Source organism: Lactuca virosa, chromosome 4 (assembly GCF_052849685.1).
Source record: "Lactuca virosa cultivar CGN04683 chromosome 4, Lactuca_virosa_CGN04683_v6, whole genome shotgun sequence".
NCBI lineage: Eukaryota > Viridiplantae > Streptophyta > Magnoliopsida > Asterales > Asteraceae > Lactuca > Lactuca virosa.
This window is the reverse complement of record NC_136429.1, coordinates 118,046,632-118,061,701: the sequence shown is the minus strand read 5'-3', so window position 1 is coordinate 118,061,701 and position 15,070 is coordinate 118,046,632. Positions and strand designations below refer to the sequence as shown.

The window sequence follows — 15,070 nt, the reverse complement described above, 5'->3', positions numbered from 1 at the left end:
AACGGACGGTATAGGATGCTATGTGTCAATTGAGGACTTGAACACACACTCGGATCCTATTTAACAAGTAATGATACATTTAAGTATCTAATTAGTCCTTTAATAACTAATTATGCAAGTAAAGACATCCCAGTACATGAAAACACTTTGCTACAAGTGCTAGGAGTACTAAGGATTGCATATAAAGAGAGTATGGCCTCACATTGGAGTTTACTACTCAAATGGTGGCCCTTAGGGGTGTTTACGGTTTCTGGACCATTGTCCCAATGAGTTTACGGCCGTAAACTCATGGGATTGGTGCCATTGGGTGTTCAAAGGTCTTAAACTACTCAAGGAATTATGCTAGACTCGAATCCATGGCTTAGGAAGTGATTAGGGCTTGAAATGGACACGTTTTGGAGTTTACGGTCCTTGGACCACTCCCTTGGGAGTTTACGGCCGTAAACACATGAGTTTACGGTCGTAAACTCATGTTTGTCCATTTCTCTCGTGCTTTGGTGGTTCTAACTCATGCATGCAAGGTTCTAGTCACTTATACAAGCATAGGAAGGTGTTAAGGGCATTTAAACACCTTTAGAAGGTGTTTACGGTTTTGGGAGGTCTCCCCAAACCGTAAACTCATGTTTCTTGGTGTTCTTCAAGGATTTGACATGTATTCTAAGTAATCAACTAGCTAGGAGAAGTTTACTTACATATAGGAAGCTCGAATGGGTGTTTAGAGCCCAAGGACACTAGTGTGTGTTCTTGGTGTTCTTGATGAACACTTGAAGATCTAAGCAAAAATCGAAAATCCATGGATGAAGTGATGTAAAAACACTAGATTAAGTGTTATATGAACAAATCTAGGCAAGAAACACTTACGTTTTGGCGGATTTGACGGAAATGAAATATGATACTTGAGAGGATTTCTTGGGTGTTCTTGGAGGTGGAAGTGAAAAATGAGTTAAAAATGACTAAGTGTTATATTTATACTCTCGGGGGTTTGCGGTCGTAAACTCCGAGTCTACTCCCGTAAACTCCAAATTTTTGGAGTTCCGCGACTTACGTGATACACGGCAAACTCTAAATTATACTTCCTTATTATTTGATCGTTTGACGGATATTATTTAAAATATTCCAACGGTATTAGATCCGGCCAAAAGTGTTTTGAGCTAAATTTGGCTAATTTTTGAAGTGCTTAATTGCGGAGTTAAGACAAAAGAAAATTTCGGGTTGTCACAATCTGATTGATCTATATTCTTGTAGCTTTTCAAGATTCAATAAGTTTTTCTAGTTATGAATCTTATGATATTGATACTTATAATCGTACATTGAAGCTAAATTTTTCGATCTTTATTTCACCATCTATTTCATGAACATTCAACCTCCTACCGCTACCAACATCGATGGCCATCCACAGACAACCACAATTAGACAACTACAATTGACCATCGTCCACCATTAATCTCCTTCCACCACTATCAATCATTTTAACTAAGAATCCAAACAAAAAAAAATCAATTTCAAGAATAAAAGGGTATCCATATTTCAAGAATACCATTAAACCATACGCTTTCAAACCACCGCCATCAAACCATATGATTTCAGGAAAAACAAAAGAAAAAAAAAAACAAAACAAACCTAGAGACCTAAACAAAAAGAAAACAATTTCAAGAACATAAACCTATAACATCTGATTTCAAGAACAAAATCCTATAACAAAAATCCGATTTCAAGAACAGACAATTCATCTCAAGGTTCGTTTTCTGATCTTCAAATTGTTTTTCTAAGCTTCAAATCATCTTCGATGTTCATTTTCTATCCTTTAATGGTCTTTAAGATTTGTTTTTAAGAACAAAAATCTTGACACCAAGAAAAACACAAAACAAGGCAAAGAGAATGCAAATAAATTTTTTGTTCACCTAAAATTTGATTTTCAACATGGTGGATGTATTTTTGCATCCAAAATGTGTCTATATTGACATTATTTATCTATTTTCTACAACTATAATTTATTTTTTCACAAATCGATAATCTTTGTTTTAAGATATCGTCTCTACATGTAATAACATCTCCCAGTTGATTTCTTTACAACTCCGTGTAAACTGAACTATATAATCAAACAGGGGCGGAGCTTCAACATTTTATTTGGGGGGCCGAAAATATAATATGTATAAAAATCGGTGAACAGGGAGGTCACAGCCAAAATTTTATATTTTTGGACTTAATATGTATAAAATTAATGTATAGGGGCTACTTCTAACCAAAAAATCAAGGGGGGGCCACAGCCCCCCCCCCCCCCCCCCCTTTCGCCCTAATAAAGCTCTGCCCCTGTAATCAAAGATCTTCGATGGAAATTCTCTACCATAAGGGATAATGACTTAAAAGGGTAATATATTTTTTGATTTGTACACATTTAGTTACTGACTTTTTTTTTCGTCCACATTTACCCCTTCAACTTGTTAAAATGTACACATTTAGTCTTTATGACCGACTACTCCAGGTTAGCTAGTAAAAATGACTTAATAGGGTAATATATTTATCATTTTGTACATATTTAGTCATTAATATTTTTGTACACATTTAGGCCTTAATATTTTTTTTGTTACAAAATAAGTCATTTTTGTTTTTGTACTCATTTAGTATTTATGAATGATTTCTTTAGGTTTTTCTCACAACATCTTACGTATGATAATTATATGGTGGTGGGATAGGTTGAGGTGGTCCTGCTATATGTTGTAGGTTAAGATACATGGTGCGGGTTGGCTATAAGTCGTAGGCACGGAGGCTCGAGAAGAGCGGTTGGGTTAAGGCAGCATGCCGACAAACCCTGGGTATTCCAGTCCGATGGATGATTGGACCTGTTGCATGTTGGCATTCCAGTCCGATGACTGATTGGGCCAAGGTATTCCAATCTAATGAGTGTGGGACCGTTATACATGATAATACGTTTGTTGTATCGGGTATTTTGGAGGAAACTCACTAAACTTTGTGTTTACACAGTTGTTTATGTTTTCAGGTTCTATCGTTTATCGTAGGAAGGCGAAGACATGACTGTACACGCTCATTAACAATATTGAGGATTTCACGTTTCTTATATTACTCTGATTTTCGATAAATGTATTTTGGAATAAATGTTTTTTTCTTAATACTGGATTTATAATTACGGAGTTTTGTCTTATTTAAAAATGAAAATTGTTTGTTGTGAAAATGAGACTGTTGAGCATCAACACTACCGGTTGATCTAAAATCAATTGGTGTTAGAAAGGGCGCAATCTTACCCATATAGCGCATTCATCCCTCCAGGACCAGGCATTCGATTGCGGCACTCCAGGCTATCGTGCGAGGACTTGGTCGATGTCATTTCTGACCCCCAACAGAGATGTTACACATAAACATCAACAGCCCCACACACTTCATCAATGATTGTCCCACGTAAGATGCCGTGAGAAAAACCTAAAGAAGTCATTCATAAGTACTGAATGAGTACAAAAACAAAAATGACTTATTTTCAAACAAAAAAATATTAAGGACTAAATGTGTATAAAAATAATAAGGACTAAATGTGTACAAAATGAGAAATATATTACCCTATTAAGTCATTTTTCCCGGCTAACCTAGAGTAACCGGTCATAAGGACTAAATGTGTACAGTTTAACAAGTTGAAGGGGTAAATGTGGATGAAAAAAACTCAGTGACCTAATATGTACAAATCAGAAAATATATTACACTTTTAAGTCATTATCCCTAAAAATAATCATAAGCTAGGTTAATGTATCATGGATTGAGTGGGTATGAACGAACTTGCAACACTTTTACCACGGTCTTATGTTACGACCCAAAAGACAATTTTCTATAACAAAAATATACAAAGGAAAAGAGGTACTTGAAATTCAAGATTATGTGGATTGCATATTTCACCTATTTATATAGCTTCAAAGTTTCGAAGTCATGATAATTTTAAACTATTTCTCACATAAAATAAGTTTGAAGCCCATAATTTAATTTGAACTTTGAAGGCATCCAAGTGAAACATTTGTTTAAAAATATATTCTTTTTGGATTATTTCTCGATTAGTGTGGATTATCGTTTCGCTAGGCCATGTTAATCATTTAGGTATATTTCAATTTTATCAAGAATATAATCAAAATATTTTATTTATTTATTTCAAAAGTCATTTTCGCAAGTAAATATTTAACAATTGATTAAATATATATAATAGACCATTAGACGCAAATTACACCCACTAAGTTTAAGGGGATTTCTATAAGTACTCCCCTCCCTTTCCAATCCCACCCCGATTTGATCTTTTGTCTTTTTGTTGGTTTTTTTTTTTTTTTTTTTTGTTTTTTTCCTATTTTGTTTTTTAGTTGTATTTAATTCTTTTTTAATTTATATTATTATTATTATTATTATTATTATAAATTTCGTATAAAATTTTAAAATTCGGACGACATTTTTATTTGTTAATTCTTTTTTAATTATTATTATTATTATTATTATTTATTAAATTTCGCATAAAATTTTAAAATTCGGACGACATTATAAATTCAAACAGCTATATAAAATCAGTTTTTAAATATTTTTTTATATTTTAATATTATTTTTATTACTGTTATTATTATTATAAACTTCAAACAACATTTTATAAATCGGACGTTATAAATTCGAACGACTATATAAAATCGGAATTACAATTGTGTATTGCGTGGTTAGCTTTTCCAACAAAAATCGTTTTAAAATCGGAATTACGACTATATCAAATCAATAATAATAATAAAAATAAACGAATATTAATATTTCTCAATATATGAATCTTTTTAAAATCGTTCAAAGTGGTTAGCTTTTTCAACAAAAAATAATAATAATAATAATAATAATAATAATATTATTATTTTTATTATTATTAATAAAAGAAAAAACAACAAAAAAACAAAAAGGGAAAAACAAAAAAGAAAAGAAAAAGAAAAAGAAAATGATGTCAAATCAGATATAAAATTTTGATTAGATTGATGTTAGGGGGTAAAATCAGCCAAAAGTACTTATATCACAACCCTAAGTTTAATTAGATTAGATAATCACTAATATAAAAAGCTGAATAGGCGATGGAAAATATTATTTTATTATTTGAAAATTATACTATGATATAGTCATAATGCTTTAATTACGATAGATTGTCATCAGGATCTGTGGCGCAATGGTAGCGCGTCTGACTCCAGATCAGAAGGTTGCGTGTTCGATTCACGTCAGGTTCAATCCTAAAAATCGGTCCTACATTTTTTCTACTTTTTATTTTTATGTTCCTTTTCAGTCCTTCAAGTTTCTCCTGTTTACCAAAAACTTTCACTTAGCTTATGTACTTTTACTTATTGTCACTTGCAGTCCTTAAACCTTTTCACTATTGGTTGCTAACAAATGAGAATTGTATCTTACCCATGCACTTTTGCTTGATGTCACATGGCCATTTAAGAGTTTTTGAATTTTAATTCATTTATTACTATATATATTGACTAGTTTATAACCCATAATAACCACAATTTTAAAGTTAATTAAACTTTCATATTAAAAAATAAACATTATTAATTAATTATTTTAAATAAATAATTAGTTAAGAGATATTTTTTTAGTTATATAAAATTATAATTGTTGATTTAAATAAATATATGAAGTTATATCACCTTATAATCTGTATTAATTTTATTTTATTTTATAACCTAATGTTATTAATTTAATATAATTAGAATGAAAAAAAATTTAAAATGGAAAATCAATTATTAATTTAATATAATTAGAGTGAAAAATTTAAAATTTGAAATTTAAAATTAATAATTAATAGGTTGACATTTGGCATGATAGGTTACATATAGTTATTAATGATGAGTTCTAATAGTATGACACTTGTCAATAGGAGAATAAACATATTCATTTATTAGAATAGAGATTGGTTAGAAACATGTGATAAATCAAACTAACATTTTTTTTAAAGTTCAACAAATATATTTTTTCTATAAGTTCATGTCTTCATAAACATCATACAATATAAAATGGAAAATGTAACTAAATAACAACCAAATTTACAACCATTCCACCTAAATTGTTCATTTTTCCCCAATACTTTAACCATTTTACTTTCAATATTGTTTTAATGTTGGGAATTGGTTTACCTTTTTAACATCACAATAGGAAAGGATGACATGATAATTAATAATATCACTCTTTTGGATTTTGTAACTTTAAGTGAGTACTCTTTTGAAAATTTGGGTACAAGCACTCAAAAAAATAACAAATGCTTCATTAAATTTTGCCAATTGCTAAATATCAATATATTTGTTAGAGAATTTTGTTTTGCAATAATGAGCCGTTCGATAACTTCTAAATAGAACTGTTAATGGTTGATACAACTTTAGAATGAATTAAAAGTCTATGAATAATTAGAGAACTCCACATTCTTTCTAATATTAAACAATTTAAATTATTCAACACTAAATACTTGAATTTAAGTCAATATCTAGTTTTGACTTTCAACTCATTCTATTAAATAATTAAACAAACAAATTTTATTATCATTTTATAAAGTTCTTTCACATTTTTGCTCAACTACTTCGCATCAATCTTTATGATGACAAATAACATCTGTCGCGAATCTTATAACATGTGGAAATACAAGGGGTCAAGCTGACACATTTAGATAGTATAAGCCCTTTTAGAAATCTTTTAACACAAAACCCTAATTCCCAAAATCAAACTCAAACCCCTATTCTTGTCTCATATCTCAGAGCTTCAGTCCTGGAACATCAATGGCTTCCATCACCAAGCTTCGATTACTAAACTCATGTAATCGTCAAAAACTTTTTCCGGTATATCAAATTCAAGCTCGTCATTTGTCATCAATCCTAAACCCTGATTCCACCACTCCTCTCTCCAGCAAAGAGAAATCACGAGCCGCTCTTTCTCTCCTCAAATTCGAGAAAAACCCAGAACGAATTATTGAAATCTGCCGAGCAGCTTCACTCACGCCGGAGTCTCATCTCGACCGCGTCGCCTTCTCGATCGCCATTTCAAAGCTCACCGAGTTAAATTACTTCGAGGGCATCCGTAATTTCATCGATGAGTTGCTTAAAACCCGACCAGATTTGAACAATGAGAAGTTCATCTCTAACGCGATTATTTACTACGGTCAAGCTGGGCTGTTAACCAATGCATTCCAACTGTTCGATAAAATGCCCGAACTGGGTGCTGTTCAAAACGCGAAATCTCTAAATGCTCTACTCTTTTCTTGTATGTTGGCAAAGAAATACGACGAGGTGAAGCGTGTTTATCTCGATTTTCCTCAAAAATACGGCATCAAGCCTAATCTCGATACCTATAACACCGTAATCAAGTCCTTTTGCGAATCAGGCTCATCGAGTTCATGCTACTCAGTGACAGCCGAGATGATTAGAAAGAAATGCAAGCCAAATGCAACCACATTTGGCACCATGATTGCTGGGTTTTACAAAGAAGAAAAGTTTGAGGAAGTTGGGAAAGTGCTCGAAATGATGAAAAAGTATGAAGTTCCTGTAACCCTTGGAACGTACAACATCAGGATTCAGAGCTTGTGTAAGCTTAAAAAGACCATGGAAGCTAAAGCTTTGCTCGATGGGCTTCTTTCAAGAAAAATTAAACCAAATTCATTCACTTACAGTCATTTGATTCATGGGTATTGCAGGGAGGGGAAGTTAGTTGAAGCTAAAGAGTTATTTCAGACAATGATCAATGGTGGTTTTAAACCAGAGAGTGATTGTTACTTTACACTTGTTCATTATTTGTGTAAAGGTGGTGATTTTAAAGCAGCATTGGAGGTTTGTAAGAAGAGTATGGAGAAAGATTGGTTTCCCAATTTTTCTACTATGAAGTTGCTTGTTGAAGGGCTTGCAAATAGTGATAAGGTTGATGAGGCAAAAGAGATTATTGGAAAGGCGAAGGAGAAGTTTCCTAAGAATGCTGGTATGTGGAATGAAGTAGAAGAGAAATTACCAAAATAGACATGGTATGTTGATGATAACATGATTTCTTGATTTTGCAATGTTAACATTATCATCATTAGGTATGGTGATTCCTTTATATTCCTGGCTCATAATTTGGTTTAAATTAAATTGCATTGCTTTCCAGTTTCCATATCAGATATTAGTTTTTTTTATTTATATGTGTTTTATAGCATCTCACTTTCACCTTTTTCTTCGAAGGAATTGACATTTGTAAAATTCTATTGTTAAAAGGATACTTGAATATTTTTTAATTATGAGAAAATGTTGGGAATTGAATTCCATGGGGGATTTAAAAAGATGTGATGTTGAAATCCACAGGTATCAGGATTTTGTAAAATTCTAATGGAATTCAATTCCGTACTTATTTGCAATTAAACAGGGGATGTGATGAGAATGGAATTGAATTCCAATTCCGGTCAAACAACTCTTGTGAATGATAATAACATAATAATAGATTGTACCATATAATCATATTTTTGCTAAGGGGTGGCCCATAATATAAATAATTTCATAAGCAATGTGGATTTAACTACTTCTTATATAACACAAGTTCGAAAATCCTGAAAACCTATGAAGAAAAAGAAGCAGCCAGCTAAAAAGAATATTAACCATTGTGGGATTTCTATTATTAGAACCTTTCCTTAGAAATGTATGCATGAGTGCTCTTTATGTGCCCAACTTATCCTTTGTCAACAGACAACTATCTAATAATTGATAGTTCGTCGGGCTCTTCCCATTTAGAGGGGCGTGCTATAGGATTAACCATTTCTTGGCACACAATTCCATAAAACTATGCTGAGAACCATAATGCGGTCAAAGAGTGACGATGTGATTTATTTAAAGAAAAAAAAAATACAAGTCATGGTTGTATGACCACAAGGTAAACTAGTGACAATTCACTGCCTACAACCACAAGGTAAACTAGTGTATAAGTTTTGAAAGTCGATTTCGATAAGGCTTTCGACTCGATAAAATTGGGAGTTCCTAGACTAAATACTCTTGCAAATGGGATACGGGGAAAGATGGAGAGGTTGGATACAAAGATGCTTTAAATCAGCAAGGGCTTCGGTACTTGTGAATGGATCTCCCACAAAAGAATTTGAAATGGGGAAGGGCGTTCGTCAAGGCGATCCATTGTCACCATATCTTTTCATTACAGTCATGGAAGGACTTAACATAGCAATGAAAACGGCGTGCAAGAAAGGTTTATTCAAAGGCATCAAAACACCAAACGACAATATTCTCTTATCTCACCTCTTTTACGCTGATGACGCGTTGTTTATTGGAGAATGGAGTAAGGAGAATATTAAAAATCTTGCGAGGATACTTAGATGTTTCCATGTTTCATCGGGACTTAAAGTAAACTTCCATAAATCCCGAGTGTTCGGTATTGGGGTGGATATGTAAGAGGTTTCACGCTTAGTGCTCCCACTTGGTGTGAACCTGCCAAATTGCCATTCACCTATCTCGGGGTCCCGATAGGCGCAAACATGAACCAAAAGAAACATTGGAAGCCCGTGATCGATAGGTTCCAAGCAAAGCTTAGCGCGTGGAAAGTAAAAACTTTATCACTTGGGGGAAGACTAACTCTTACTAAGTCTGTTATAGGCAACCTTCCCTCTTACTACTTCTCGCTCTTTGTTGCACCTAGTGGGATCATCAATATGTTGGAAAAAATAAGAAGACGTTTTCTTTGGGGAGGTTCGGAAGAAAAGAAAAAAATATGTTGGGTAGCATGGGAGAAGGTGGTGTCTCCCAAAGAATCAGGAGGCCTTGGTTTGGGATCGATGCGGACATGTAACTTATCTTTGATAGTTAAGTGGTGGTGGTGACTAAAGAAGGGAGAAAACGAGTTGTGGAGTCGAGTCATCAAAGGCATCCACAATTTATCCAACAAACCTTCAGAGTATATGGATAAAAAGACATATACTGGCGTGTGGAATAACGTGGGTAAAGACAAAGACGTGCTAACTAAGAAGGGGATAGACATTACTAAGGGATAGACATTACCGAGATAATCAAGAAAAACATTGGTGCGGGTGATAAAACTCTGTTTTGGCACGATAAATGGTGTGATGACACAAAACTTAAAGCTGAGTTTCATGAGTTGTATAGACTGGAACGAAAGAAATTTTGCAAAATCAACGACAAAGTAAAAATTGGAGAGATAAGTTGGGACTGGAAATCTAGGCCAAGTGAAAATAACCAAAATCGTGACCTAAACAGGCTAGTATCAAAAATTGGTGTATTCCAACCAACCACGAGTTTGGATTGCTGGTACTGTAGCATCTCAACTAGCATCTCAACTGACATGGCTTACCATGTTGACGCTTTAAGAGAAAAAATTGATAGTCCAAGCAATGCACCAAGGGAGATAATCATAAAATGGATCCATGAGTTTCTAATCAAGGTGTTGTGTTTCATATGGAGGGCAAACCTTGATAGCATTCCAACCAGATGTACGCTTCAGAAAAGGAACTTAAACTTCGACTCCACAATATTTCACAATGCAATTCCGGTGATGAGGATACTAATCATATACTATTCCGTTGTCCGTTTGGAGACGAGGTATGGGGGTGGGTCTTCAGATGGTGCGAAATCAATAAACCCCAAGTTAATAGCATTGGAGAACTGGTGCAGTTTTGTTCACAATGGGGAACTTGCGTGAAAAGGAGCAGGAACCTCTTATGTATATGTTATGGTGTTGCTTGGCTAATCTGGAAGGCTAGATGTGACTGAGTGTTCAAACAAAGGCGAGTGTCACCAAAGAATGTGGCTGATTATGCAAAAATCCCTGGTGCACACATGGGTGAAATACAGGAGAAAAGAATGTTCTTATAGCTGGTCAGAGTGGTGTGTGAACCCCAAAATGTGTATGTAAATAGTGTGTTTTGTTTTCTCCTGTTGTTGCTCCTCTTCTAGTTACTTGTTAGAAGTTGATTTTGTCTTTTTCTCGTTATTAATATAACTATTTGCCGGTTCCAAAAAAAAGTGTTTTCATGTAAATTAAGGATAACATTTTTGTCATTTATTATGTACTTCAAATTTGTATTTTGTCATCGGTAACATCTTCATGTCAGATTTTCATCATTTCTCCGTTCAATTTGTTCTGCGCCCCTTGGAAATTTGGTGAGAATGATAAAAGAGATAGGCTATTTTTAAAAATTACTTGCACATATAAACATGTATATTATATTTACCTTTCTTCGTTCTCCGTTTGAAATATAGTTGTTATGTTGTATGTTGAAAAAAATCAATAAACTATTGGGTTTTATTAGCATCAATACACTATCTTAAGGCAATGAAAACAATCAAAAGATATACTTAAGTGTACATGCACCATTGATCTAGGTTTTAGTAGTTATAACAATGAACTTTAAAAACAACAAAGAAAGCTTGCTAACTTCTTGGTTTCTTGCTTACGATCTTGTGAATTCCAGTGATTGTAGTGGATGAAGGATCTAAAGTAGAATCTCTCTAATGTAGTTAGACCTGGGAATTTGAGACACAAATACATGATCTGTGAGTGACACGACATGACATGGACACATCTTGAAAATTGAGATAAAACTTATTTCTCTTCGTGTATTTGTATTGTGTTAAATTTGTGGCTGACACAAATACACGAATTGTCAGGTTTAAATGTAGTCAGACCCACAAAATCCAAAAGCAAAAAGGAAGAACCCTAGATTAAGGTTTAGTCGAAATTCTCTAACCTTAAAAGAGAGGTTACAAATTTCGTATGAAGGAGAGAAAGAGAGAGACAAAGTGGATGATTTCTACAGTGAATCACAACCCTAGGGTTTGACCTATATCAACCTATTTATAGGCTGCAGATAGAATCCCAAAAGGATTCAAACTCTTAAGTTAATCCTAATCCGATTTAAACCTGTCATATCTCTATCCAGAGAGCCTATAAAAATTGTCTATATGTAGTCTCAATGAGCTTGTGGAATATTTCAATTAATCTTTAGGAATTAATTAATATTCAAGCTCTTTAATTAATTAAAATTTTTAATTAATTACCAAAATAATTTCTAATTAATTTATTAATTCGTTAATAAATTAACAATTTATTTTCTCTATTTCCTTAATGCTATTTGTGTCATGAGACCAATCTAAAAGGACCTTGCTATTATTAGAAATAATACCAAAATAGTTAATGACCTTGGACACTATTTTTAATAGTCTTCTAATTGGACAAGTCTTTAACTTTCCACTCTCTTAATATTTCACTAACAATCAATAGAGAGTAGTTATCCAATGCAATTGTCAAGCTCTGATCATAATCAAAATTAAGTTCTTAGACAAATGATAAAATATTCCTTTGTTCTAGATATCTTTATGGAAATGTGACATATGGATAATGATCAATATCACTGTTCAACATTCTGTTTACAGATTAACGATTTCTGACAATCACATCTGGCTTCTAAATTGAACTGTAACACCCGAAATCAGAAAGGCCAAGAAAGGAAAGGAAAAACCATAAGTTAAAGAGGGTCGACTCGTCGAGTCCAGGGAAGAACTCGGCGAGTCGGAGCGGGATCCGGGTGCAAAGTAAGTGACCGACTCAGCGAGTCGGCAAGTGGACTCGACGAGTCTGGTCTGGGTTGGGAAACCCTAATTCCGGGACTTGGTACCCTATTTAAGCATCTTATCCTCTTCCCTAGGGCTCATTTGCGGCCCTATAGTCCAGAACCCCAAACCCTAGCCACCATAACCGTTTTTGGAGCAAGATCTACCCTTGGTGAAGTAATTTGGAGCTTAGAAGAGAAGAGATTCATAGTGGTGCAAGAGGAGGCCTTGGATCCAGAGTTGGTGGAACTTTTTAGATCATTTGGAGGTAATGAATCGTTATCCTTGGCTTTCTCCTTTCTAGATCCATCTTTCATGGAGTTTTAGGGTTTCTTTGAGAGTATGTGATGAGAAATTGGTGCACAACTTAGATATGGAGTTGAAACTCCAGATCTGAGCTCTATTTGGACCAAAGATGCAGAAAGTCCTGTTAGTTGCTATGCAAAAGCCATTCCCCAAGAGTTAAGTCCCTTTCTAGCTTGGTTTTGGTATTATGAGGCAAGAAGCACGTAAAGGTAGCAACTTTATGTTGCTAATGGACTCTAGGAACCTAGATCTATTGTTTGGAGCAAAGGAGCAGCTCTGTGACTCGAAATTATGGGAATGCACGTATGGACTCGGCGAGTCTGGGAGATGACTCGGCGAGTCGGGCTAGATATCAGACTTGAGTCGCGTAGTAACTCGGCGAGTCACATGGGTCGACTCGGCGAGTTGTATGAAGATGGGCAGGAACTCGACGAGTTGGAAGAACAACTCAGCGAGTCTGTTGAAGATTGCCTTGGACTCGGCGAGTCTGTTCTTGGACTCGGCGAGTCTGGCCGCAGAACCTCAAACCTTTTCTGGTTAAGCCTCGAATCAGTGAGTCAGGAGGTGACTCGGTGAGTTGAGCAGAATGGGACTCAGAAATCGTTGAACTCGACGAGTCTTGGGGTGACTCGGCGAGTTGAGTCGCATTATGAGAGTTTCAAAATATAAGGACTCGACGAGTCAACGGGTTGACTCGGCGAGTAGAGTCAGTCTGGAGGGTTGACTTTGACCAGGACTTTGACTTTGACCATAGTTGACTTAGTTTGGCTATTGAAGGGCAGTTTGGGACTAAGTGTTATACTTGGTATTAGTAGATTGGGGAGTCATTGGAGTAGCAGTGCGGGAGTTGTCAGTTAGCAGTCAGCAGGGTATCAGCAAGAACTCCAACAGTGCAGGTGAGTTTCCTTCCAGTAGGAACGGGTCTACGGCCACAATGCCGGCCCGTTTAGTTAGTAGTAGTTTCCGGACTTCGGTCCGATGCAGTAGTTAGTATGTTTGATGCCTTCGTGGCTCAGACATGATTTATGTGTTATGTGTTCCGGGCTACGGTCCGATGCAGTATGCAGTATATATGTTCATGCTAGTTGATATGTTTATGCTATGCTATGTTCAGTCAGTTGGTCCGGACTTCGGTCCGATGCAGGGGACAAGGTCCTAGTCAGTTCCGGACTTCGGTCCGATGCAGGGGGCAAGGCCCCAGTTAGCCCGGACTTCGGTCCGATGCAGGGGACAAGGTCCCAGTCAGTTAGTCCGGACTTCGGTCCGATGCAGGGGACAAGGTCCCAGTCAGTTAGTCCGGACTTCGGTCCGACGCAGGGGACAAGGTCCCAGTCAGTTTCGGACTTCGGTCAGATGCAGGGGGCAAGGCCCCAGTTAGTCCGGACCTCGGTCCGATGTAGTGGGCAAGGCCCAATATGTGCTTTGTATGTTTGTATGGTATGTGGTAGTTTGGGGGAGCTCACTAAGTTTCGTGCTTACGGTTTCAGTTTTTGGTTTCAGGTACTCAGTCTTCAAAAGAGGAGCTCGGAGAGGTTGCAGTGCACACACCATAGCCAGTTAGCCTGGGATGTTTTACTCTGATAATAAGATTATGTTTTGAATTAATACTCGGAATTTATGTTATGACTTATGATACGGTTTTTATAAATATGGTTTTAGTAATGTTTTCAAAGAAATTTTTAGTCGTGATTTTTGGGTCGTTACATGAACACATCAATTTAGTCATGGCTCGACCATGCACTTTCGACGTCATCACTCAATCATCGAGGGACCCATAGATGGCGCTTCCTAGTTACAATAAGGAACAAATAAACTTTGACTACATAGTTTTTTCCTACTCGACTAATCATACATGGAAATACCCTTTATGACTACCAATTATAGATAACGTTGGGAGCACACCAATGCACAACAAATTTTGCAAACAAAATCCCATATATATCTCGGTTTGAATAATAAAAGATATTATCATCTTAGAACTACTTGTGACTAAATCCATGAAGTAATCTCCAAATGCGTGTTGTTCCGGTACTCGTGACACACCTTTTAGAGAATATTGATATTTTTGGTGTTGAAAAGTGATGAGCTGATTATGAATTCGGAAGTTCTCATAAATCTTTTGGTTTTCAAAAGAACCTGTCTATCTCTTTCTCTCTCTATCTTTCTCTCTCTCTCTCTCT

General features: G+C 35.4%; 1 protein-coding gene, 1 long non-coding RNA gene and 1 other non-coding gene across 4 annotated transcripts; all 3 read left to right on the top strand.

The window, feature by feature from the left end:
* Positions 1 to 1,519: 1,519 nt before the first annotated feature.
* LOC145169087 (uncharacterized) lies at positions 1,520 to 3,089 on the top strand. Of its 2 annotated transcripts, none has more exons than XR_013742286.1 (3): positions 1,520 to 1,736; positions 2,694 to 2,884; positions 2,999 to 3,089. It is a non-coding gene; the product is annotated as an uncharacterized LOC145169087 (long non-coding RNA). The 2 variants fall into 2 exon arrangements; XR_013742285.1 differs by having other exon boundaries at positions 2,645 to 2,884.
* A 2,073-nt stretch (positions 3,090 to 5,162) lies between these two features.
* Positions 5,163 to 5,234, top strand: TRNAW-CCA (transfer RNA tryptophan (anticodon CCA)). The gene has a single exon. It is a non-coding gene; the product is annotated as a tRNA-Trp (tRNA).
* A 1,485-nt stretch (positions 5,235 to 6,719) lies between these two features.
* LOC145107265 (uncharacterized) lies at positions 6,720 to 14,518 on the top strand. Its single transcript, XM_079044113.1, has 2 exons — positions 6,720 to 8,008; positions 14,391 to 14,518. Exon 1 carries the CDS (start codon positions 6,777 to 6,779, stop codon positions 8,001 to 8,003), a length of 1,227 nt encoding a protein of 408 aa, XP_078900239.1. The 5' UTR covers positions 6,720 to 6,776; the 3' UTR covers positions 8,004 to 8,008; positions 14,391 to 14,518.
* The last annotated feature ends 552 nt before the right edge of the window (positions 14,519 to 15,070 follow it).

Excerpts from the sequence above, each read along its gene's own strand:
- LOC145107265 (XM_079044113.1), top strand. The coding sequence starts at position 6,777 with ATGGCTTCCATCACCAAGCTTCGATTACTAAACTCATGTAATCGTCAA.